Source organism: Meriones unguiculatus, chromosome X (genome assembly GCF_030254825.1).
Source record: "Meriones unguiculatus strain TT.TT164.6M chromosome X, Bangor_MerUng_6.1, whole genome shotgun sequence".
Lineage (NCBI taxonomy): Eukaryota > Metazoa > Chordata > Mammalia > Rodentia > Muridae > Meriones > Meriones unguiculatus.
Window position 1 is genome coordinate 67,255,028 of NC_083369.1, and position 26,852 is coordinate 67,281,879.

General features: G+C 38.9%; 1 protein-coding gene across 1 annotated transcript; it reads right to left on the bottom strand.

Annotated features, from left to right (window-relative positions):
• Nucleotides 1-410: 410 nt before the first annotated feature.
• On the bottom strand, nucleotides 411-25,098 carry Capn6 (calpain 6). Its single transcript, XM_021664297.2, has 13 exons — nucleotides 24,916-25,098; nucleotides 18,170-18,349; nucleotides 9,469-9,600; nucleotides 7,897-8,105; nucleotides 7,203-7,395; nucleotides 6,269-6,462; nucleotides 5,981-6,058; nucleotides 5,701-5,887; nucleotides 4,177-4,299; nucleotides 3,807-4,009; nucleotides 3,159-3,280; nucleotides 2,550-2,686; nucleotides 411-2,022 (listed from the first exon to the last, which is right to left on the bottom strand). Exons 2-13 carry the CDS (start codon nucleotides 18,332-18,334, stop codon nucleotides 1,840-1,842), a joined length of 1,926 nt encoding a protein of 641 aa, XP_021519972.1. The 5' UTR covers nucleotides 18,335-18,349; nucleotides 24,916-25,098; the 3' UTR covers nucleotides 411-1,839.
• Nucleotides 25,099-26,852: the final 1,754 nt, after the last annotated feature.

Below are 26,852 nucleotides of genomic sequence, written 5' to 3' on the forward strand. Positions count from 1 at the left end.
AGATCTTCCTTTCCACAGCTTTGGGCTTGAGTCTAGCTCCAGGGAGGTTTCAATAGTACGTAACCCCAACTATCACCCTAAAAGTAGAAGGCCCTTCGCAATTCTACCATTCACCAACCGTCTACTGAAACAACTGCACCATCAGAGTTCAGGTGATGTCAGGCTCTAATAGTCTCAGTCTCAGTGAACTCGGGCTTCTATTTAAGTTCTTAAAAAGCCTCTTCACATCATCACAAATCATCACAAAGGAATGATTTGGATTAGGACTGAAATCATCAGACTCACCGTTGAGCTACAGTTTCACAAAGCACACACCACCCGTGCTTCCAATAGCTCTGAAGCATGTCTCAATAGATGACCACCCTTGCCATCCCTCAGGCACCATTAATTAGTCAAAACTGCTCAACATGTTGAATGTAAATTTTATTGTGATTTTTTTTTTTTTTTTTGGTGTAAGGCAGTATGGCGAAAGCACTATAAAAGTTACAAATACTGCAAAATGTGAATGAAAATGAACAAGCTAAAATAGAGAAAAAGATACAAAATGTATTTTTAAATGAATGCGTGTTGAACTAGACTAAGTACTACAACTATGTGTATTTGCATTGTTGCAGAAGGGCTGAAATAATGTTGGGGTGGGCTTTGGGGTTAAGATTTGAAAGAACTTTATGGAGGAGGTGGAATTTAGGCTGGGCCTTGAATAAGGGCAGAATGCTAATAAATGAGAATGAAGGGATGAACATGTAATGACTGATTCACAAGGAAATTTTGGAGACATACTAAAAATAAAGCCCTGGGGAGTGGAGCGTCCCATCAGAGGCAAAAGCCTGGTGGATCTGCATGGGACCCAGGCTCCCAAGTTCCCATATAGAGTTTTCAGTACAGTGATGATATTAGGAAGTCCAGGGCAATGGGCTTGTTTATAAATGTAGCAGCAGCAAGAGGTTTCACATTGTAGTCAGGGACCCCGAACTGGCTGTGCTGTTTCTGAATAGACTCTTTTATCTTTTTGGTGTATGTGATAACATCACCAGTCCTTACTCTTGCCCACTGACTGTTTGAATGGTAGTTCATGTGCACTTACGTGTGTGTGAGTGTAGGTGTGTGTGGATGGGTGAGGGACTGAGGCTTTGTCTCACCCTGCAGCTTCTTCTATTTTTTCCCTCTCATAGCACACAGCTGGCTTCCACATTGCTGAAGCTCAAGCTCTTATGACTGTCTCAGCCTCATTGAACTCCAGCTCTTGATTTAGCACCTAGGAAGCTTCTGCAACATGAAGGCAAAACACTGAGGGGGAAGTGACTTGAGTTAGGCAGGACCACATTTTCCGGAGGTGGTGGTGGTGATAGAGGTAAGGGCTGAGACTGTTAAAGTCAGCTCTGGCTACTGGTGAAATGTTGCTCGTAAGTCTGTAGTGTTAATCAGGAGCTGGATGTCAGGCTAGACCAGCTTGGCCTTCATCACCTCTCCCTCTTCCTCAACATGCCCTACAGGGAAGATATGCTGGGCCGGTGGAAACAGCAAAGACACACATAGGATGTTCATATTTTTGTTATTGTCCCATTTGAATCTCACCTCTGGAAGCCCTAAGGATCTTTTCTCAGCAAACATGTGTAAGATCTCCAGATGGGACTGTCACCTCCCCTGTCCAGCTGCTAGAGGTATATAGGTTATGTAGCTACTGAGACTACTTGGGTCAGGAGGTATGGGAAATCTCAGAAAGGAGGAAACATGAATAAGTGTGGAGTTTGAATAATTATGAATCTGAAGTGAAGACCTGGTGCCTGACCAAAAAAAAAAAAAGAAAACTGTCATGATGCTCTTTCTTATATTGAGTGCTTAGAGCTCAGTGAGATCATCACTGGAGATAACTTTGAAGCTGATGTGGCCTTGCTTCACTTTGGCAGTGGGACCACCCTTTTTACGCAGGTACAGAGATTTCAGATCACGGCACTCACTGGGGTCAGCATCCAGAGTAACCTGCCCCAGGAACTGATCACAGAATTTTCTGCTGTTCCACACCTAAAGACACAAATCAAGAAAGTGAAGATCAATAACAAACTTGGATAGTGATGGAACTAGTGACATCTAGAATGTACATCAAGAAACTTGTTTTTTTTTCCTTTGATTAAGATGATAATGTTCAGAACAAAATAGATTAAAGTAGATCAAGGGTTTGTGGGTTTGTTAAATAAAAGCAGCTAAGGAGAAGTATTAAGCCAGAAATACTAAGGTTATCCATACAAACCTAGCAGAATAGGGGTTAACAGAACTAAAAAAATACTTCCTTTCGTGGGACTTTATAGTACATGTGCCCACAAGTGTAGTCACAAGCATATGGTGGTCTTCTGGAAATAAAGCCAAGAGCTTTAAGTCACAGATGAATAATGAAGCCAATGTTTTGCTTAATGAGAAGTATTCTGAGCACAAACCAAATAAATAATAGATAGCCTTTGCTCTGCATCCTGAAAATATGAGATAGTTGGGAGAATCTGATATGGGGTAGAGAACCAACTGCCCCACCCCCAAGTTCCCTTGTTTAGTCTTACCTGGATGATAATAGGAATGTCAGTGGTCCTTCTGTAGAAAATGGCCTGCGTGTCAAAAATGGCATGCACGGTATTCTTCTGGACAGGGGAACGGACTTCTTCCTTCCCACATTTGATGACCAGATATGGATTTACAGCTGGAACAAAGTAACATTTGGTTTTGCTTTTATTTTTTTTTTCTTTGTTTGTTTGGTTTCTGTTTGTAACACAGTGATTAAATTTTCCTTCATAGAGATGAAAGAAGCTATAATTTCACAAAGTCCATTATGGAAATTTTTACTTATCTGGAACACCAAATGATGCAGAACTGAGTGTGTTTTCTCTTTCCTTTCCTTTCTTCTTTCCTTTCTTCTTCCCTTCCCTTCCCTTCCCTTCCCTTCCCTTCCCTTCCCTTCCCTTCCCTTCCCTTTCCTTTTCCATATATCATAGAAGAAAAGTGATCACTTTGTAGACAGTTCCCCCACAAAGTTCCATTCCATTCTCTACCAGAGTTAAAATCTCTGGACTGAAAACACCAATGGAGATAGGAATTGCTAATAATGTGTTCCAGCCATATATTCAGTAACCAAAACAGAAGTTTGCTTTCTTAGACACCCATGTAGTTCTTACTTTCATTGGCATACTTCTTCTCCAGGCCCTCAGCACTGTGAACAGTGATTTGTGTAACCACCTTTGGGTAGCCACGTGCCAGATTCCAGCAAGACATCTTGGGCATGTCCAATGTCAGTTCCCTAGAACATTAAAAAATGCATCATCTCATGATGAAATGGACCTGCCTAAATTGACTTCATTGTTGAAACATGTAAGTTGTGACTTATATTTTTATGGGAGTGGCTTCCTTTTTTCTGGTTTATAGGACTGACACTTAAAGAACAGTGTGGGTACAGCTGGAGTAAAGCGTAGTTTAGGCCACCTGGTACTAAGAACTAGGTTTAGGAGCAATTAAGAATGCCAGAAACTCAAGAGAAGATATAACCAATCAGAGAACAGAAGATAAAATACAAGGGGCAGAGCTTAAGAGAGAGGCCCCTTCCCCTTAAATGCCAGATCAGAATTCTAAATCTCAGATCTCCATTGGAGAATTTTCCTTAGCTCCACTCTGAGAAATATTTTGAACACTTTCATTTCAATTAGTGAGATCCCAGTTGAGCATATTGTCTCATTGAGGATAGGCATAGAGGAATATGGATAAAAGGTTTAGGATCAGAATAAAAGAAGAGAACAAGGGACTGGAAGAACATCACAATAAAACTGAACCTGAGCTGAACAGGCACTTCAGAGAAGATCCTCAGTAGAAATTCGCTGGTGCGGCCGTGCTGAAACATGGTTGGAACAAGCACATAGTTGCCCTTCTTCAGATACTTGCTCAGAAACACAGTACGGGTGTCAATATAGGTGGAAGTCCCAGCACGCTCCTGAATATACAGGTGGTGGAGGCGGAATCTGCGATTCATCTCCACCTAGAAGCCAAGAAGTGGAAGCATTCCATTCTATTAAAATCAGAGCTTTTCTATTAGAAGATCCCACTTCTACTGTCTTCTTTAGCCCTTCATAATTGGCCTAACTCTAAAACCTCCTAACTTAGGTTGAATGTTTTTAGTCTTTCTGCTCTGAATGCTGTTCTCACCTTGAAGAGCTCAAAACCAATGATGTAATTGTCAGGTCTTCCCATTCGGCGGTAAGTACGGAGGTCCTTTTGTTGCAGTGACATGATAACCTTATGGCCGTCCTCAGGCACGGTGAAGATGTACTGAGGGTAAGAAGCCATCAAAAAGATGAATTAGCACTCCCACTTAAGATAATCTAGCCTAAATTTGGGGAAATCAAATTATATAATGGGAAGCAGAGTCTCTGGTTAATTTCTGGGCTTTACTATTGACCAGAAAATGACATAACAGGAAATTAATTCACATCTAAGTAAAGATCATTATAATTACTTTTCTTTATGGCATCCAGCATAGACTGAAAACTCCATTTTTAGGGCTTTGGTGTCAAAGTCAATAAGTTTTAATATATATGTTCCTGATAAGTTATTAATTTCTTCTTTTTATTATAACCTTGTGTTTAAAGCTAGATACAGAAATAGTCCAGAATTCACAAAGACAGAAAGCATTCTTATTTGACTCAATCAGACTTTGCCACACAGCTATGACATGTGTGCAATCAAGGAAAGGGCCCTACATGTCAAACTGGTGTATACACATACAGAGAAGCCATTCACCAAGTTCGGTACAGTGGTGTGGTACATGAAACATTTCTAGAGTTTGTAAGTGGAAGTGATGTAGAGGAGGGGTAACAATAATGAACGTTCTTTAGGGACAACTAAGACGAAAAATATGAAGAAACTTATGAGTTAAGTAAGCTAGTTTTTCTAGCCTTAGTGTTCTCCAAAATGCCTGGCCAATGAGACCTGTAGGGATAAAGATAGATATGTCCTTGGACAGTGAGGAAACAACCCAACCATAGTTACGTCTGCTATGCTTTAGCACATCTTCATGCAGGCTATTATAAATTCAGGCTGCAATGCTTGTGAGAGTCTTGTTGTTTTCTTGGAATGTTCCTGACCCGGCCACCTATAATGTCACCTATAATAGGATTGTGGTGATAAATAGAGTGAAGGAAAAACTGACGGGACAGTAATGTAAATCCTGAGGAGGGGGAAATGACCTCATTCTCAAAGAGAAAAAGCAAAATGATGGGTTTCAGAAATGTAACCTATATAAAAAGGATTAAAAATATAATGTGTGTTTCAAGTGAACAATTGAGCAGTAAAGGCAAATTAGGAAGAACTGAAACAGCATATCTCTCTGCTATGTAAGACCATGTTCTCTATGTGAGACATGCTCTCTCTACTATGTGAGACCATCATCAGAAAGCAAGAGTTACAAGCTTTAACATTCAGAACAGGAGAGAGGCAGCTGGAGAAATTGACTCAGATTTGAGCATGTTACCAAGGTAAGTCTCTGCAAAGATACCTTGTTTTCTGGGTCTTAAAATCATCTGAGTCAATCCCTGGGGATAATAGTTGATGACTATTATGCAATAGGTTCAAAGACCTAATAGTGAATGAATATTCTGGAGAGGACTAAAGTGAGATCTGATTCTTACGAATTCAATAGCTTGGAGGCAAAGAACAGTAATTGATTTTAACCTGAGGATTCTGCAGAAAGGTATCACGGTTATTATAGCAGCCTCCTGATCGGTTCATCAGAGGGTCATCATCCACAGTCCAACATCCCACCACTGATTCCAACTCCTTGCGGCCAAAAACAGGGTTGTTCACATTGCGGCAGACATTCAGTTTGTGAAAGTTGTGGCAAAAATCTTCCAGACTCATCCTAAATGGAAGGAACAGGGAAAGAAAGAAAAATGGTAATTGGTATGCCTTTCTAGTAAGAGACACAAATTCCTGTAGCAGAAAGACTTCTCACCAAAATTCTCCATCATCAGACATCACAAGACCCAGATTCTTCCGATCTGTTACAGTCAGTTGCTGCCACTCTTCGGAACTAAAAGCAAAGAATAAAAAAAAAATTGTCAGTGTTCTTGCCAGGAAGTCAAAAGAAGAGAATACATAAGAACCAGGCCTAGTGCATTTTATCTCTGGCTGGGTTGCTCAGAGATATTCCTGTTGATAGCTCATGATCAATCTAGAGGACTAGGTTTGGAAGAATCACAGAGCTTTGGAGGAGTAGCAATGAAAGTGAACTTTCACTCACATTTCACTCCAGGGGCCACTCCATTCTTGTCTTCCCAATGGGTTCCTCAGGCGAACCATGTACAGCTTCTCAGCACTGAAGACTTCGACAAGTCTTTCTCCAAGGCGGAGCTTGCGAATATCAGTCATGGTATAGGTGTAACCCTTCAGTAGACCCCAGTCTGTTTCAACTTCTTGTTCCTCTTGGCTAGGTGACTGAAAGCAAAGAAAGATACATAAGAGCATAGGAATTAGAAGACCCCAGTCTCGATCCCCTTCTATCTTGGTTGGTTCATGCCAGTATGATTGAATGAAGTTCTCTCCCACGTAAATGGAAATTTGATCCTGATATATAGTCTATTACAAAAGTAAACAAAAGAGAGAAAATAAAGTAACATGACAAATTACTTTAAAATTCCAATGGAAGAGGAGGAGGACCTCCCCTATCCGTGGACTTGGAGAGGGGCATAGGAGGAGATGAGGGACAGAGGGTAGGATTGGGAAGGAAGGAGGGAGAGGGCTACAGCTGGGATACAAAGCATATAAACTGTAATTAATATAAAAAACCTTAATAAAAAAAGAAAAATCCAAATTCTAAATAATTACTGCCCTACATAAATATGAAATGTGATTCAAAAAATGTGGTAGGGACAATCTATTCTTTGAGGGAACAGTTATAACTTCAGGAGCCAAGACGATAGTAATAATTTACCAAAAGTTATTTACAACACCTTTGATGGTGCCTTTGCTCTCAGTGGAATGACTTTTCAAAGGGATTAAAAAAAAAATCAATGTTCCTTAGTCTCCAAGCCAGGACTCCATAACTATGTTAGCTTTCTGAGTCTTATTATTGACTCTTATGTGAATCTCTGGGTTTACTACAATGTTCCCAACTAAATATTGTATCCTTTGTGCCAGACGTGAGCATAAAATGTTTGTTTTGGGTGAACACAAACCTCAATGGAGCAGCAAATTAGACCTCCTTTGGTGAATGTTTTGTACAGTTCTCTGAACAGCTTGTACTTCTCCTCAACAAGGTCCGTGTATCTGCCTTTCTGCATGTCAACAATCTCAGCCAATGTGCCCGTGAAGTCCATGATGATATCAGTGATGGTCAAACCATCCAAAGCCTCATAACAGCCCAGCAGCCTGGAAGCAGAGTTATGTCAGGAAGATGAGTTATCCACGTCACTGGCATCATTTTCCCAAGAATTAAAACAATTCCTGCTCAGCCTTTACCAGCTGGCTTTTCTCTGCATATGACGTGGGAAATACTCTGAGATTATGATACAATTAAATATTTCTAAGCTTGGGCTACGTTGATAAATGCTAGTCCATATAGAAACTTCTTCCTACAGGCAGGTGAAAGACAAGGTTAAAAGCAGATAGCAATTCCATGTGAATTTCAGATTCACAACCTGAAAAGTTATATAGGAGACCTAGGATTAACAGAAACCAGAGCAGTTGATTCCTCTGTCATCTATGAACACTGAGAGGCAGGCTCAAGGCTAGAGAAATGACATTAACTTACTGAGATGCAGCCCAGTTTGAACTCTGGGGTTGAATGGAGGGAGAATGAGTGTTCAAAGACAAATATAATCTCTTTTTCTTCGTGTATCATGACCAGAGAGTAGCCAACCCCCTCCTTACTTTGCATAAGCTTTTTCCAGTAGAGCATTCCAAAACTCATTCATGGAGGTGGAGAATGAGAAGACCAGATCTCCATTGATGGTGGGCAGCAAATCATCAATCACCACCTCAGTCCATTCTCCAAAGTGCCAGAAACGGAAGCGAAATATTCCAGCATATTTTTCTGGCTTTCGAGGATCCCACTCCTGTTCCTTATGGTTGGGAATTGTCTAGAAAGGTGAGAACATTTAGTCCAGTATTACTCAGAAGACAATACCCAGATATAGAGATTATAGTGAATTCCTGGAAAAACCATATAGCAAATGGAAGCTTTCCATATATACTTGCTTTGAGACTAGGTTATAAGAGCCTAGGATATGGTATCTTGTCCACAACTTCTGTTTGCATGGATTAGTTTTGCTGTCTGTGTTATCACCATATCTGCCATTACTGCTCTAAATACATCGGATACTGGAAAGACGCAGGGGTTCCTATAGATAATCAATAAACTAGATGATAGACTATCCCCATAGATTCATGATCAAATGTTTAAATACAAGAACAAGACATTGAAAAGTAACATGAGAGCTGCAGAGATGGCTCTGATTGAGAGAATTTACTCCTTAATCATCAGTACTGGAGTTTGGATCGCAGTACACAAGTAAGAAGTCAGGTGTCCCTGTCAGAGCTTGTGACCCCAGCTCCTCAGAAGGGAGAGACAGGAGGATTTAGAGAATGTGATAGCTTTCAGATTTGTAGACAAAAACATCAGTTCTGCTTCAGAGATAGACCTTGCCTCAAAATGAATAGGTCAAGAGTGCAAAATCAAGTCACCAAATGCACTCTTCTAGCCTCCATGAGTGAACATAGAGTGCACACACATGTATCCATGTACGTCCTCACACACATAAGCAATAGAATAAATCTTAAAATTGAAACCATTGAAAATACAACGCTTATTCTGTTTGCCCTGTCTAGAGTGTCATGTATAAAATTTTTTTATTCTACATAATTCAGATTTTAATCATGTTATTAATAAAAATCACATTTTTGAAATTCAATTTTTATAACAATTGCACACAAATAACCAAAATCTATTTTTATGAGTAGAATGCTTATTGACATAAGTCAAATGTTCTTTGTTATTTTGAATTTTATTTGAATATTAAAGGATTCTTGTACTATTAGTAATTTATTAAAACTCTTTCAAAGACTCATTTCTATTTTTCTCACATTTTCCATTATGCATATATGTGTTAATGACTTTTAGCTCCTACTTGTTTCATAACAAATTAATGCAAATAATACAATATAAAGAAATATTGAGTCAAAACACTACAAGTGACAAGAAAAGAGCAGGTAGTATATGTGACAAAGCAAGTACAGTGAAATGTCAATATTAGAATCTAATGTATATGCATTTCCACTGTAAAACACACCTTGTCTTTATTTGTGAAAACTTACAACAGAAACGAGTTACCATGTTCTATCTTCAAGAAATAGAATGATCTTGAAAAGCTATGAGCTGATTTTCTGTCAAGTTATTCAAGAAGAAAATGGGAATAAACTAAGATCCCACAGAAAAGTTAATACCTTTGTCCAGTGTGACTCCTGAACAGCCAAACAGGAAAATGCAGGGATCATTGACTTGTTCCCCAGTCTTCCCTGGATCAGCTGGTGGTTGCTGATGTTACCCACAATCAGATGGGGGTCATCAGAAATGTCCTGGGGATATAGTAATTGGTTATCCAGGAGTCAAGGAGAAGTTGAAGAGTCACTAGAAGCTGAGCTAAGTCTTTATAAAGGAGATAGGGTTGAGTCAGGCTCAGGTTTTTATAGATGGGATAAAGGAAAAGTTGGGGAGATTGGTGGTAAAAACACAAAACAGTGGATAATTTGCACAGAAAAAAAGGCTGAGTGGGGAATGAGTGAAGATATGGAAGGAGACAATGGAATGAGATAGGATGGCTTGTGGTGCTAGAAGGCCTTTGTCATTGGGCTTTGAAAACATTTTCACCACAGCAGTGAACACTGACTAGAAGACTAGAAGAATTTGCATGCTGCATTCTAATCTCATTTTTGTCAGGATGAGATTTCCCTGAAGTATCGATGCTTGGAAGGAGGATTACATTTAAGAGACAAGGTCTAATAGAGGTGAACATTAGTGCACCTGTCTCTTTAAGATGATGAGTTAGGAGACCATACAGAAAGTCCTTTTCTAGCACAAAGCAAAGCTAACAGCAGTTTCTATGACAACCAGCTTTCCCATCCCCCACCTTTGTATGAATACAAATGACAGTAGCTTTAATAGCAGGTGTTAATAGACCATTCACAGGACTATTTCAAAGGACACTGTCCCCACAGTGTGTATTCCAAAATTATCTAGCCAAAGAGTGGTGGCAGTATTTGCTGGGAGAATACATGTGTATTTTTATTTCAGTATATAATTAGCTGGTCATTCCCACTGTGAATAGGAGAAATGAAAGTTAAATAGTGTAACTGCAACAAAATAGAATGAAAACAAAATGAACCTATTTTCATAGTATATTTAGTGCCTAAAGAGAAAGAATCCCGTAAGTTCCTTAGGTGATGGAATGGATTCCACAGTGAGTGACAGAATACTTGCGTTGACTACTGATTGGTCACTGGATAAGTAAGAGACAATGAGGTGTAGCAGATAGAGAGACAGATATAAGCCAAGGAATAGCACTCTACAGGACATCATGTAATAACAGACATGATGTGACTCAGAGCGTTAACACTTGCAGAGCTCAAAGACATCAAATCCCAATTAAGTCTTAATAAATGGAAACAGTTTCATGGAAGTGGTTGTTGGCTCATAAATTGACCTTCTGTATATCCTGTTAAAATAAATCCGAGTTACAAATAGAAAGAAAATCTAGGCACACACCCTTTAAATTATTAAATAGAAAGCTATACTTTTTTTTTCTGGTACACAATGTCTAGTTTTTTTTTTTTTTTTAATGGATATACTTCTTGACAAAGCACACTACAGAGTGAAGCATTCCATACATCTGTTTGAAGCCAAAAAAGCTCTAGAAAGAAATAGGCATTCTGGGCACTGACACATCCAAACTGAAGATTAACTGGGCATCGACCTGCTAAAAGGAGCCCGTTAGGTGGCTTTGTCAGATTTGAGTCTGCTGGCCTTTTTTGTTTCTCACTGCCTTTTGTCTTGGGAGACTACTTCTATCTTACTAAATATTTTATGGGTTTGTCAGCTGCTTTTCTTTGAGCACAGAGCAAGTGTGTTGGAGGAATCAGATCCTGGTGCATCTTCTCTCCATTTCTCTGCTTTATCTAACATGAAATTAAGAAGCATTGTCATTACTCCCTCGGTCGGACATTACCACTTCATTTGGAACAAGATATTAAATTATGCCCTAACTTCTTGGATACAGATGAAACAGAGGATTGCTTCCTAGCATAGAAAACAGCCAAATGAGTATTGATAGGTGGAAAAATGCTTTAATATATTTTAAGGCAAATTAGTTGCTGGTTTCATGTAGAGTTGCTAGGAGTTGGAGTTACTTTTGCAATGTGTTTAATTGAGATAAGCAGGAACCTACACCTAGTCAATAATTTTAATATGTGAACTTCTCAGATAAGGGAGCATAAAGACACACAAACAGATGCAAAATGAAGAGCTGGTTTATTAGTATCCTCTTTGAATGATTTGAATATAATTATTATCAATAGCATGTTTTACAATCTTATAATACCTGTTCAAAATTTCATGTGGAATACTTAAGAGTGTGTTTTAAAACACAGTTATAATCATAGGCTAGCAAAACCAGGAGAAAATTTAAAGACTATCTAGACTTCTTTTTTTTACAGTGAAAGAACAGGTTGATCAGATAAGAGCAGCCACTTGAGTCTCTAGTTATCTATCTAATCATAGGACATCTCGGTTTAGAACTTCGATTCTTCATAAAAGTGTAATATTAAAGAAGGGAGAGGATGGACTTCAGAAGAAGAAGAAAACAGGAAATCAGTTAGGAACCTGCCACAGAGGGCCTCTGAAAGGCTCTGCCCTGCAGACTATCAAAGCAGATGCTGAGACTTATGGCCAAGTTTTGGGCAGAATGCAGGGAATCTTATGAAAGACATGGGAAATAGTAAGATCTGGAGAGGTCCACAAGGAGAGCAACCAAACCAAAAATTTGAACACAGGGGTCTTTCCTGAGACTCATACTCCAACCAAGTACCATGAGTGGAGATAACTTAGAAACCCTGCAGTTCAGTGTCCAAGTGGGTTCCATAGTACTGGGAACAGGGACTGTCTCTGACATGAACTGATTGCCCTGCTCTTTGATCACCTCTCCCTGAGGGGGAAGCAGCCTTACCAGGCCACAGAAGATGACAATGCAGCCATTCCTGATGAGACCTAACAGACTAGGATCAGAAGGAAGAAAAAGAAACCCTCCCCTACTAGTGGACTTGGGGAGGGGCATGCATGGAGAAATGGGAGGAAGAGAGGGATTGGGAGGGGAGGAGGGAGGGAACTAGAGGGGGGATACAAAGTAAATAAAGTGTAATTAAAAATAAAATTAAATTAAAATTAAAAAAATAAATTCACAATTTTGTGGCATTCCAGATAAAAACAATAGCAAAATGCCATTTTAAATAAAGATTTCTTTTCACTTCAAAATAAAAAGGTATTCATGGTGTCAGCTGGCCCATCCCTTTCTCTTTAAGCTTGTCAATGATCCTATGCAGGGGGATAATATTGGGCAGCTCCCCCATTGAGATCTATCCCAATATTGTATACTCTTTGCTCAACACTCCATTATTTGGAAGATTTTCTCAGCTCTTGGATTTAAAAAAACATCACCCATATGCATTGATTTCTAGAATTCAATAAATCAGTCTTGTACTACATGCAAGTACTACTATGTGGGAGACATGAAACAAGTCTTTCTAAAGACATAGCTTATGCCTCTTACACAAAATATTAAAAGACTAGAAAACAGCCAAAGAGTTAGAAAAGATTAAAACGAGTCAATGCAAATCAAAAAGCACTAATAACTTTTTTTTCCAGAAAAAAAGAAAAAAGAAAAATAATGAAATGGTTCTTAAGGGACTTTTACTGTGTATTGGGATACACAGGATATCTTCCCGTTAAAGTTAAAGGAAGGTTGGACTATTTTTCTGTAACTCCAACCTGAGATGCAGAGCATAGACAGAACATTTCAGACTGAACCATGCTGCTGTGGTAGAAATGGGGTTCAATAAAAGGCCACAGCTCATATATCCATACTGTCAGGGTGACTTCAGAGTAGTGAGGAGATGTAGAAGAGGCTGTGTTCCTAATGGCTCCAGATGTGCTGGCATGGTTGAAGGGATTCTTGAACTGAGCTGTTTGGCAAAGCAAAATAATTCTTAGGTAAAGTATACATAATACTAAGAAATTGAACATAAGAAAAGCTGGAGCATTCCCCAAATACTATCACCCCAAGATAAATGTTCTGTAAAAAAAACATATCTTTTCCAAGAAATATATTCGCCTGGCCGAACTTTGAGGAACATCTCAATTATTCTCACCTCATCCCTATTCCCAGAAATCTCTGATGGGACGAGAAACACACTTACAAGATCTGTAGCACTGCAAACATCACTATATTTGCAACAGTTAAATTCAGACCTTTAGCATTCCTTTATGCAAGGAAGGCAAAAATAATTGAGATTCAGGGTAAAACATCAGGAACCACAGAAATATAAAATGTTTCTTAAATAACCAGCATCCAGAAGAATGGAGCCAAGTCTTTTCCACACTATCTGTGTAAACAATAGAGAACACAAACCCACTTTCTGTGGAAGACATGATGTCTGGAGACCAGAGAAAATTCATGAGCCATCTTAGTCAAAACTCTCTACCAAGGTTTCACAGTTCAATAGTAGATGGAAATTTTATTAGCACACAGGAGTATTGCTTCTATTGTCATTCCTTCGCTTGTTATCTTCTACCTAAACATAAATATTCTTCTTGGTATGATTTCCTTTATAAGATTTCCCCTGTCATTCTTATAACCATGATTTTAACCTGGAACTTCTTCACCCTCCTGTTCCACCCAGGTGATGTAGCAAAATGGCCACTGTGTAGAGTGCTCCGTGAAGGAATACTGTACAAAGCTCACTGGCGTTAGATGCAGAACTTAGAAGTTGACAAAGAGAGTTGACAGAAGATCTTGTGCAGGAGACCTTTTCTTCTTCCACAGCTGGCTGCACAAATCCCCAGGAGGCTTTGTTTCATCTAAGTCAGGGATTAGATGTGTCTGACTCTGGGCCACTATTGTAGGTGGATATGAGTCAATCAGGAAAAAAGCCAGAGTGGTTGGCGAGAACTAGAGAAAAGATTTCTGTGGGAATTTGGCACATTGATTCAGCCTAAAATTTTTACCTGCAGACTCAAAATTACACTGAAATTTCCTGGAACTTTCCTGGAGATAACCTAGAACCCCTGCACAGATGTAGCCCATGGCAACTCAGTGTCCAAGTGGGTTCTATAGTAATGGGAACAGGGAATGTCTCTGACAGCAACTGATTGGCCTGCTCTTTGACCATCTCCCCCTGAGGGGGGAGCAGCCTTATCAAGACAGTGAGGAAGACAATGCAGTCAATCCTGATGAGACCTGATAGGCTAGGATCAGAGGGAAGAGGAGGACCTCCCCTATCAGTGGACTGGGGGAGGGGCATGGGGTGGAGAAGGGGGAGGGAGGGTAGGATTGGGAGAGGAGGGGGAAAGAGCTACAGGGGGGATACAAAGTGAATAAATTGTAATTAATAAACAGAAAAAGAAATAACAAGCCAAAAAAAAAAAAAAAAAAGGTGGCGTTGAAAAGGTGTTTGGAAAGGCTGTCTTTGGGTTTCTTAACCTTTTCCAACACCGAGTTCTCCAAGTGGAGAACATGGATTCATTTACGATGGAGCAGCATCAACACAATGAGGATAAATCAGAGTAGTGTTTGAAAGGAAGGTACATAAGTGTATGTTTGTAAAAAGAGTCCCAAACAATACTATGATAGGAAGAACACTTGTTTGGGCTTTGAAGACCAGTCCTGGTTTGATTCTTAGCTTGCTAGTGGTTGGACCCTGAGTGAATCTTTTTTTTTTCTTTCTTTCTAATTTTTGTTTCTTGTGTAGCCTTGGCTGACCTGGACTCACTAGTCTTGCTTTGTAGACCAGGCTAGCATTGAACTCACAGAGATCTGCCTGATTTTGCCTCCCTGAGTACTGGGTACTGCACCATGCCCCGAAATCCCTGAGTGAATCTTTGCCTTCTTGGAAATCTTCATAAGCATGAAAGGCAAAATACCTATTGTTCTCAGTCTTGTTTCTATATTTGGTGTGTGTGTGTGTGTATGTGCGATTTGGGCACAAACATGACATCCATGTGGAGGTCAGATGACAACTTTTGGAAACTTGTTCTCTCTTTCCACCAGGTGGATTGCATGGAATAAACTCTGGTCTACAAGCTTCCTGGCAAAGTCCTCTTACCTGATGAATCATGTTGCAGATGCCTGCTCTTTCATTTGTATATGTGTGTGTATATATATATATATATACATATACATATATATTTTTTTTTTTTGAGACAGAGTTTCACTGCATTGCACTGGCTGTCCTGGAACTTGCTCTGTACACTAGGCTGGCCTCAAACTCAGAGATTTGCCTGCCTCTGTCTCAAGAATGCTGAGATTAAAGACAAGTGCCACCACGCCCAGCTCCCTGTTATTTTTTTTTAAAGCAGGAAAGGGAATTACATCAAAGAAATTGTAACATACCTACCTTGCTAAACCATGGTTAGTAAGGATGAAGTGGATATTATATAAAGAACTCCAATATATAATGCAATCTATACTAGACGTGTCATAAATGCAATTCCTTTTTCCTTTCCTGTTGTGTTCATTCTCTACCCTTACACACACACACACACACACACACACACACACACACACACTCCTTACCATTGAAACTTAACTCTAGAAGGAGATAGCTTGTCTTAAACTAAAAAATAGACTGTTGTCATTAATTATTAAGTGTTTCCTCTCCCTGTGAATACACCTAGAATTAAATATACAGAATTTGGATGAAGAAGACAAAGTACAAAAAACTGAGCCAAGACAGAGGGAGAAAGATGCATCAAACGACATGCCAGCAGAGGAAGCACTGTCTACTTTATTCACATCTGGGAAATGGCTTCATGTAGTCTTCCAAATTTGCCTCCCACCAGATATCTTTCCACCTCCTCTAGGACTTCACCTCATCAATCATCCTGTCTCTTGCACCTTCAACTTCCTCTTTACTGTCTTTACTCCTTAGCTTGCAACTATGCTCAAGTCTGTCCTATTTTAAAAAGATATGCACCCAATATACTTCTCTCAGTTCCCTGCTTCCCTTTTAGCTACTTTTGGCACTTGTTATCACCATCCATTCATAGGTTTAGTGACCTGACAAGAATAAATAACAAATACTTTTATTCAAATATTTTTAAGGGGTGGGAGATCTTACATCTTTATGTTCTTAACAGATTTTACTCATTTTTCCTAGATTTTTATTGCAGGAAAGCAAAACTATCTACAAAGATGTCAACAACTTAGAGGCTTAGAAACGTAGCTTCCACCACCCCTATATTTTCTCTCTCATTTCTTATTTTTGATACTGGGGTCTGGATCTCTGCTTTATTGCTGAGTTACACTACCAGGCACTACACTTATACTTTTAATAGGTATCATTCTTTGTGAATCAACATTAGTCACTAGGATATTAGGTCTGAAGATTTTCACTCTTCAGGAAAACATAATATTATAGAAAGGACCTCAAGACTGCCACTGACCCATTCCTTTCTTCACATATCATAGAAAAAAGACTTATTGAAACCAATGTATCTTGGCACCACCGGGTGGCAATGTGCATGAACTAAAATAACTCTTGGAATTCCATTTAAGAGTTTAATCAGTGGAAATTGCAACAACAAAATGAATTTCAATTCCTTAAAGACAAACAGGGAGTTGATGACTAAGGTAGTTCACAACCACACACAAAAAAAACATTTCCTTACAAATGGTGTCTTCGGGTCTAAGAACTTGCACTTTCTAATATCACCCCACGGCCCATAAACCTGATCATTGGGAAATATCTCTACTAGATTATCCTTTTGTCCAGTTGTACAATCTTGATAAAGCAAGGTTGCTAATTATTTTCCAGAGTCTATCACTGTATCTTATTATACATTGGGCTCTAGCTCACATACAGCTTATGGAGAATTGTTGAACGCTGCCATGAGAAACCATACATAGATGTTCCATTGAGACCCATAATGACTATTAGTAGTTAATATTTTTTAATTAAATTTTTATTTTTTGCATTAATTATAGTTTATTCACTTTGTATCCCAGTTGTAGCCCCCTCTCTCATTCCCTCCCAGTCCTACTCTCCCTCCCTCATCTCCTCCCATATCCCTCCCCAAGCCCACTGATAGGGGAGGTCCTACTCCTCTTCCCTCTGACTCTAACTTATCAGGTCTCATTAGGCCTGGCTGCATTGTCCTCCTCTGTGGCCTCGCAAGGCTGTTCCCCACTTAGTGGGGTAGTCAAAGAGGCTGCAACTGAGTTCATGTCAGAGACAGTCTCTGTTACCATTCCTAGGGAACACAATTGGATACTTAGCTGCCATGGGCTACATCTGAGCAGGGGTTCTAGTTTATATCCATGAATGGTCCTTAGTAGTTAATATTAATTAATTAAAATACTTTAATTGTACGTGAATCTCATTAGGTACTACTGGATGTGAGATTACCTTTAAGATAGTGTGATAGGCATCTAACTAAAGAGACAAGAGCATAATTTCTTTCTAGATTGCAACAGTTACTCAAATAAAATTTTAAAAACAAGAAGCATAGTATATATCCTTTTCTGTTGTCAGTTTTTATATGATTAATCAATTAAAATTTTAATCTCTTCAAGCTAAATCCTATTTTAAAATTGTTTCCGTGTGACGTGATGGATATGTCAATTCATTTGTGTTAGTCATTTTAAATTGTGAAGACATATGAAAACATCACGTCATCCACATATATGTATGTGTGTGTGTCTTATCTGTTGATTACAACTCAACAAAGAGAGAGACAGCAACAGTGAATGAAACAAAGGAAGGAAGAAGACTGGCTTCTGAATTTTTCTAAATAAGTCAATGTAAGTGAAATAGTTGGTCATGTGGAGTTTTGAATCAAAAGGAGATCAAGGAGACAGAAAATTGGGAGAAAGAGAAGTACCTGAGGCCGTTTCCATGCAACCTTTCCTGGAAGCAGACGGTTGAAAAATAGGGAGTCATTCTCCGGCAAGAAGGTAGGGTCACAGAAAAGCCGGCCATCTTTCAGGCATTCCTGCTTCAGTTCTTGGTACTTCTGGTTTTTGAAGAGCTTCAGAGGAGGACCCATAGTATCGAACTATGTCTAGAATAACAACAACAACACAACAAAAATGTTACTTTGGAGGAATTTCTCAGATCTTTCGAGGATTACCTAAAATTCCAAAGATGACAGTTTTTGCAGTGGCTTTCTCCAAGGACCTTCACACTGAGGGAAAGTCACTATGTTCAAGACAAGAAGAGTCAAAGTTCAGATAAATATTAGATTCTGGGTGAGCACCTAACCAATTTAAGACCTCGGTTTGTTTATTTGCCAAATGGTGCAAAACAGACTTTAACAGTCTCAATGGGAAAATAGGTAACAGATGTGAAGACTGCCAGCTAAGCATAAATAATTATAATGTAAAAGGTAATTTTCCATTTATACTGATGTGGAACAGCTCAGAAAATGTACATTTTGAAATTTGATAAAAAGGGTGAAAAATCACTATACCCTATTCAGAATGAGTCAGTGTCCTGGAGCATTGTACATTTGGTACATAAGGGGGAAATATCCTCTTTCACTTCTAACAAGTCCTTTTACACAGCTACTTTCATTTTATCATTTAAAGTACTTGTGTGTTTTCCTATTAGCCAAGAAGGCTAATATATTTTATTAAAACAAAACAAAACAAAGCTCAGCAGATGGCCTTCAAACACACATAAAAAGATAGAAAAATAATGATTTTTTTCTTCAAAGTATACAATCATTTGCAGACTCTAAAATCAAAAGGCAGACTCTGAAATTCAATTACACTGATTTGACAGACTATAAGTTTTTAATCCCATGTCAATATAATACATTGTGTTGTTTCCTTTCTTTGAAAAGAAAAAAAGTAGAAGAAGAAAACATCACATTGCTAAACAAAATTAGTCTAGAGGTTTTTCATGCAAAGTCTGTCAGACTGCCGCACACTCAAATGTCCTAAACAATTGGTTTGTGTGAAGATAATTTAAAGGGCAAATTTGATTTTAAATAGCTATGTAGTGATAATAGATCTTTTGATGTCATTACTTGATTCACAAGGATAGATTTGTAATGAACTGAATGATTTTCCTCTGACATTTAGTAGTAAATGAAAAAAAGGCTTGTGAAATTTTTATGGTGTCAGCTACATTAAGCCTTTATTCCTATGATTTTAAGAGCTCAAGACAATTAAAACTAAAAACCTATGGTCTGGGGTTCTAAAAAAAAAAATGGATGCAATTTTCAGAAACAAAAGCATAAAAGCAAACACCCAAATTGGCTACATCAGCACTGTTTGGGTGTGTGCATGTGCAAGTGAGTGTGGGTGTGCGACTTCGTGTGTATGCATGCATGTGTGTGTGTGTGGTGTTATGTATGGGAGTATATGCCCCGGTTTCTACCTCCTATCTCTCTTTTAGAAGCACTGGGACTCCACATGTATACTACTTCTACACTCAATTTTCTGTGAATCCTAGGGAGTTAAATTCATCTCCTCCTGCTTTTCCAGCACGTTTGTTCCTCACTAAGCCATCTTCCAGGCCCTACTGTGACGTTTATTATTTTCTAATACCAATCTATTAGGTTATTGCACGCTCTTTAGTATTGTAGTGCACTGCCTCACGATGAAACAATTTTCCCATTGGAAAACCATGAACTTTTAAATCCAATTTCTCAGTGTTATTTTATGACAAGGCTATTTGCAAGATATGTATATAGAGCATGCTCTTTCTCTTAATTTAAACATTAGGAGACTGAACATAATCACCATTTCTCCATAGCCTTATTTATTGTCAATTTTTTTTTTCAAATTAGGATTGTAGAGACACTGCAAAACACCAATGTGCTTTCTACTAACCAGATTTAAACCTGTTCCTGTGTTTTAGATATTAGCGTGTTTTGGTGTTTTTGGCATGGATGGCATTAGTAATAATTCTCAAGGTAAGCATCAGCACCAACCTGAGTATTTTCCCAGAGTCCTTTTCAGAGCCTATTACAAATGAGCTCTAATTTTCATGTATGTTCAAAGTTACAGCAAATCTTCTCCTGTTTCTTGCTTTCCTTAGAAGTTTTGGTGGATTGCCAGAGGCTGGGGGCTGAAAATATGGGACAGCCTGAGGCAATTAGGATATTTAGTTTGCCAGAACCTCCTAGCGCCTGAATGTTCTGGATAAATGGGTATTTCCTGCCCAGGGAAGCCATGTGCTCTCACAAAGTCTCCCTTGCTAATCAGACAAATAGTAAAGCTCACAAAAGCTTGCAAAATGAATGTGTTACAAAGAGACCCTGTCTAAACACAGAAGCAGCATCAATTCAACAAAATTGGGTTTGATTTAAAGATAACAAAATAGGGCTGGCAAGATTACTCGTGGGGAAGGACACTTGCTACCAAGCCTTAGATTGAAGGAAAGAACTGGTTTCCACAAGTTGTCTTTGAAAACACACACACACACACACACACACACACACACACACACAGTAAACAGAAACCAAACTAAAAACAAGCAATACTACAATCCAGGTACGGTTACTTCAGAGACATAATGTACAGCTGGTATTGGTGGGCCAAATCTTTGTAGAATGAAAACCTTTTGCATGTAGATGTTTACATTATATGGACACATGGAGAAATATGTTTGAACTTTCATTGGAATATAACTGTACTCCCAAGTCCTGTTCAACTTACATAGTAGTATTGACCCTCATTTCTGACTAGGTAACAAGACAACCAACAAGACATCCCATTTGCTCTATGGCATTGATCTCTTTGTGTTTCAGTTTTGGGTTTTTGTTTGCTTGTTTTTGTTTTCATTGTGAGACTGGAGGCATGTATACTTCACCTTTAAACTACAGCTGTAATTATTCAGTGCAAACCAATTTTAAATAGAAGTGCCATGTGGTTGCAAGATATACATTAAAACTGTCTCATTATTAGGCACCATGTTCATCATCTCCACATTGTACAGGAAATATTTGTTGAGTGGATAAATGCCTTAAGTAGAAAATCAATGTTCATGTGACAAATTATTGCAATGTGCATTGTCCAAATTAGCTTGCATGCTCTTTCTTTGTAGCAGTCATGATCTGCAGGACATAACCTGTGCCCTTTATTTTCTACTCTCAAAAATGGCAACTCAGAGAAACAGCAGCTATAGAAACCAACATGACCAATTCAAACCTCAGTCTGTGAAATGCCTGACCTGAGGGGTTTTTTTTTTTTTTTAGTGAATTTTTTTTTTTTTTTTTTTTTTTTTTAGTTCAAATGAGGAAATCCTTCAAAATAAACATGATGCCCAACTTTGAGACACTCTGCTTAGAATTTATTGCCATGGTAGATATAGATTTTTTTTTTTAGGGTTTAGTGATCATGGATAGAATCTGAGCCCCTTATAGCCAAGGGCTCATTTGGTAGCTCTCTGAAAATGTGGAAGGCCATAAACGTATAAGCTGGTATTATAATGAGCATTTCTTGTTCTGCCGGAACAGATGTGTAAGGAGACAAAAATGTTTCTTTTTTACTCTTCCACTGTACCAGGAGGTGATGTGGAGGAGAAAGTCACTAAAGATCACTCATGAGGAACGGGGATAGATAAAGATAAAAGCAAGGGCTTTTGAGATAACCCTCAAATCTATTGATAACCTCTTGAGTATGAACAATTCTGAAGAGCGATTGTGGGCACCTGAGGGCAAGTGACAACTGTAGCTAGTCAGAACTACTGGCTTATCACTGAGGTAATGATAGCCTTAGGCAGAATTATTAGAATTCAGACCCACTGCCTAAAAAACAAAGGTGAGGAACACTGTCTGTGAAGACAATGGATAGGGGCAGACTCCGTGTGTGGCAAGTCAGAAATTACCAGGGGAAAATGGAGGGAGCCTACCCAGTGAAACTCGAGGCTACAGCTAGGAGAAAGAGCTTTAGCTGCACATTGGACTTGAAGCTTTGAGGAAGCAGGCAGATACTTAAATGAAAGTCATTTTCTTCTTAAAGTGGATAGGCCTTACAACAGATACCAAATTAATTCTAAAACAAAATTGATTAAAAAACAAAACAAAACCTCAGATCTGTGATCACAAATTACTTTGGATTCAAGTGAGTAGAAAAGGTAGGCAGTACACTTGAGGGACATAAGGCGAGAAGGTACAGTTTAAATGATACTGTCTCTCATTAGCGTCTCTCCTTATTCTGCAAAAATAAAAGTAAAGCAAAAGAAGAAGACGGGGATGAGCAACTGAGTACAGGAGACGTAACTCTTCTTACTCTAGACATAATCCTATCCCCAGTACTGGAGGTGATGAGGGAGATTCATTTGGCTTTAATGGGAAGAATAAACATTCAGCATCCACATGCTACAGAGAACAGCGCTTTCCATTTCTGCATGAGTCTGTGGTCACATATCTGCCAAGAAACTTTGATGTGGTTGTTGAGATTCAAGGTTTTGGCCAGAATTCTGGGATCTGAAAGGAGCCTTGAAGGTTCCCTAATCCATTCTATGGTTTTCCATAGAGAAGACTGTCTTCAAAGAAAGAAAAAGCACACAATTTACAGTGTTGAAAAACTATGTCAAAAAGTAAAAGACAGTTCAAAATCATAAAAAGAACACTCATAGTCAAGAGATACAGGGTCAAATCCCAAAGCAACCACTTATTGTAAACAACATCTTTTACCCTCAGTTTCCCCATAGTCACAACTGGAATATGATAAGTGTTCTGTACACCTTGCTATGTTATTAGGAAGAGCTAATAACATTAAGTATGTGAGTGTAGTTTTTGATTGTTAAGAATAAGTTAACATATAGCACTTGTATTAGGAAATGTTTAATTTTAGCGAATTAAACATCATTTCTCAGTAAAAACAGAGAAAATATGATCACGATTAAAATAAGATACACTTTAACATATAGAAGACCTATATAAAATGGCCCCTCTGCCATTCTTTACTCCATATTCCACCTCCCATTTTTGGATGACTTGCTCTCTTGACTGACTTATCCTAAAAGTCTAATTTTACAGTCCTTTGAGAATCTAATTCTGATTTTTATGGAATTATTATTTTTTTTCTGGGAAGGCTCTTAGAAACCAGGTGGTACAACTTCTTTCTTTCACTGTAAAGTGACAAGACTTTACCAGGGTTAGGTAGGAATAGAGTTGGCACTAAAAGTAGAACCTACTCACCCCACCAATATTATATTTTGAAACCAGAAAGAAGAACTGTGATTGAAAGGGCAACATGAGCACACAAAACTACAAGCAAGCATTTCTTTTGAGCATTCTCATTGTCCTCTTTTTGCAAGATTGCATTTAAAAGTCTTGTTTTTGAATTGCAAGCTGTTGGAAGGTGATATGATTTCAAATCAAGACTAATCAAAGAAACTGTTTGTGGGTCACAAAGAGGCTGTATTCTGCTTTTAATTTAGAGACAGAAAACTTTCAAGGATATAGCAAGTCTGCATTTTAACCTATTCCTGACTGTGAAACTATTTAAGCTTTCCCATGGACCACTGAAAACTCTAACAATGAATAAAGAAAGTTGTTTAAATTCATAGTATTTACACACACTTGTGCCACTCATGACATGAAAGCATACGAGAACACATGAATGCATGTGTATGGGTCCGTGCATGCCTGTGTGAACACACACACTCAAACACACACACATGCACACAATGCTCACACCCAGAAACACCCAGAGAAGGCATTCATTAGAAAACCTCCCATTTTTTTCTGCATTCATTCATGCCTTAAAGAGTCCTTAATTTCACAACAAAGATTAACAAATGAAGCATTTACTGAAGTTTAATAAAACATTAATACAAACCAGGATGAATTTTGCTGTGACAGGCTGAACTGTAGAATTTGCTGAATTATCCAGTGTGCTCTTCACCAAACTTCGAGTTCTGAATCTTCACACCCACTTGTTCCCATTGCATTGTGCAGCAGCTCCCTTTTCCTGACCCTGGCTGAAGCCAACTCTGGTCACATAGTCCAGTTAAGCCCCAACAGTGTAGTACGGTGGGATGGGGGATGGAACCTTGACTGCAATTCAAAATTTAAACCGAAGGTAGACTCTGAGGGAAACTAAATGAGGACCACGGGCTGATAATTCAATTGCCAAGATCAAACTGTCCCTAAGACAGGAAGGTCCTCCAACTGTGCAGACAAGGAGTTAAGATAGCCTGGGCTGCCACTACTTCACGTGTAGCAGCCTCTTGGCCTGTGCACCCCATTTCAAGGGGTCATAATGTGGCTCCAAGATTGTGCCTGAATTTTAATACTTTGCCTATAACTTTAGGTCAGAAGGAACGACTAGCCATCCGGCTTCTCTCCTCACCATCCTCTCACAGGTTTGCGCTTATTTACCAAGTGTTTATGAACAGCACATGCACAGCAAGTTCAAAAGCTAGCTTCCAGAAACTTCTTACTGAAACACCGTCCAAAGCACTGCATTGAGCCCCCCCATTCCATTTTTAGAGGTTTCAAAACTCCTATTAACATACACATGTTCACAATTCTATCCAGACAAACCATAACATTACTAAATGCAAAGTCTAATTAACTCTAAAGCCGAAGTTCCTTTGCGTCTCTTAGATGTTACATCTCAGAAAATAAAACTTTAAAATAAATTTGTGGAAGCTGGCTCTACTCACCTGAGATATCTCAGGAGCCTTGCTGCTGCTGGTGCTGCTGCTGCTGCTGCTGCTGCTGCTGCTGCTCTTTGCCAGGTAACCCCACTAAGTCTGCTCAGTCAGTGCAGCTGAACAAAGATTCTGGCTTTCTTAACCTGGAAACTATTTGGGCTGTACCAAGCACTGCTCACAGGGGGAGGTGCCTCACAGCAACTTCAGGAGGCTTGGCCCCTCCCAGCTCTCAGAAACTGATCCTGAGACATGAGGAAAATCTGGAAGGCGTCCCTGCCAGATGTGCAGATGGGATGCCCACTCCAGATCCACCCACCAGAAAATTGGAAAGCCAGAAAGCCACATTTGAAAGGCCTTTCTGTTTTAAGGAGAAATAGCACTTTCAGGATATGGGTCTGATAGGTTTTTAACTCCTTGTTCCCGTGGGCGTGGGTGGGGTGAGGGGTGACTGCAGGCATGGACATTACTGAAGAGAGGACGTGCTGAACAAAAATGTTCAAAATATTGACAAAGTTCTAGTGTGCTAGGCTGCAAGACATGTTCTTAATAGACACTTCTATGATAGCAATAAGGACTTTGGCATCAAGTGAGAATGAAAGGGCACCTAATAAGATGCAGGAACATAATGGTCACTTTGTGAAAAGGCAAATAACATTTGGCCAAAAAACAGAGAGAAGGGAGGTGAACAGAGTTTGATTATATGGCAGCTGCTGGAAGCCCGATTTCTAGCAACAGCGGACTGTCGACATTCTGGCAAGCAGCATCGGGTGAAAAGGAGAGCAAATAGCTGTTTTTTGCGAAAGGCCAACCGAAAAGTGCTGGTGGCATGCTCATCCCTCTGTAAACTAGCTATGCTGAATCCCACTCGAGGCCTGCCTTTCCTGTGTTTTTCATTGAGACGCGGTGGAAAGGATGTGATTCTTTTGATTTTTGTTGTCGACTTCACGTTCACAAAATCTTGTTCAGCAGACTTCCTGCCCGGTGTGATGATTACCATTCCACCAAAAATTTACACCTCTGTCTCTACCCTTGTACAAATCCTTATTCTTATTCTTGTTATTTGAAGATCTAAGAAATGAAAGAAGAGAGGTACAAGGGAGGAGAGGGTGGTGAGAAAGACATAGGGAGAGGGAGTGGAAAAGTATGGTTTCCCTACTCATTGACTCCATACCAATATATTTTTTCCATGACACAGATATGAACATTTCTATAACTAAATGTCTGAGAGTCTCCTTTGATATTTTCCTTTGTATCTTTTTTTATGAAAGGCAGAAATCAGTCTAGAGTTAGAGTAATACAAAATGCCCATTTGTATCTTTTTTATGCAAGATGGAAATCAGTCTAGAGTTAGAGAAATACCAAATGCCAGAGCTCAGGAAAGTTAAGAATTTAAATATTGTCACTCAATTTGGCTCAGTAGTAAGCTACTTCTTAAGCAAATCAGACTTATGTAGGATGTTGACCTTGAACTAAAGAGAGGATATTTTTTTCTAGGCTTATCTTCAGTCCTCCTTTCAATCTCTATAATTGTCAAGTAAGTAAGAAATCATGAAATCTGATCATTAACATCAGAGGATATCTACCTTTTTGTCTTGGTGCAGAAATGGTCTCCAGATAATCTGGAAAACCCATCCCTGTATAAAGCAGCTTATGCTCTATTTGGCCATTCTCTACTTGTTAAGTTGTTGTTTTTAGATTAAACAAACATTACCTTCAAAAATATGTCTAATTTCTCTTTTACACACTAGCCATTTAGAAGATTTATCAAGCCATTCTTACTCAAATAAGCATCCTAGGGCCTTTGTTGGATATAGTCTTTAGATCTTTTTTGTTTTGTTTTGTTTTATTTTTTTGAGCTTGTTGTCTTTTGATCACAAACCCAATCTGTGTGTATCTTGTAGCTTCAATCAAACCTCTGTGGTTTCTTGCATGAACTCTTACTGTGT

Coding starts and splice junctions, on each gene's coding strand:
- Capn6 (XM_021664297.2), bottom strand. CDS start 18,334: ATGGGTCCTCCTCTGAAGCTCTTCAAAAACCAGAAGTACCAAGAACTG. Junction 6,463..7,202: donor TAATTTGCTGCTCCATTGAG/GTTTGTGTTCAC, acceptor CTTTGCTTTCAG/TCACCTAGCCAAGAGGAACA. Junction 2,687..3,158: donor GAAGAAGTATGCCAATGAAA/GTAAGAACTACA, acceptor ACTTTGTTCCAG/CTGTAAATCCATATCTGGTC.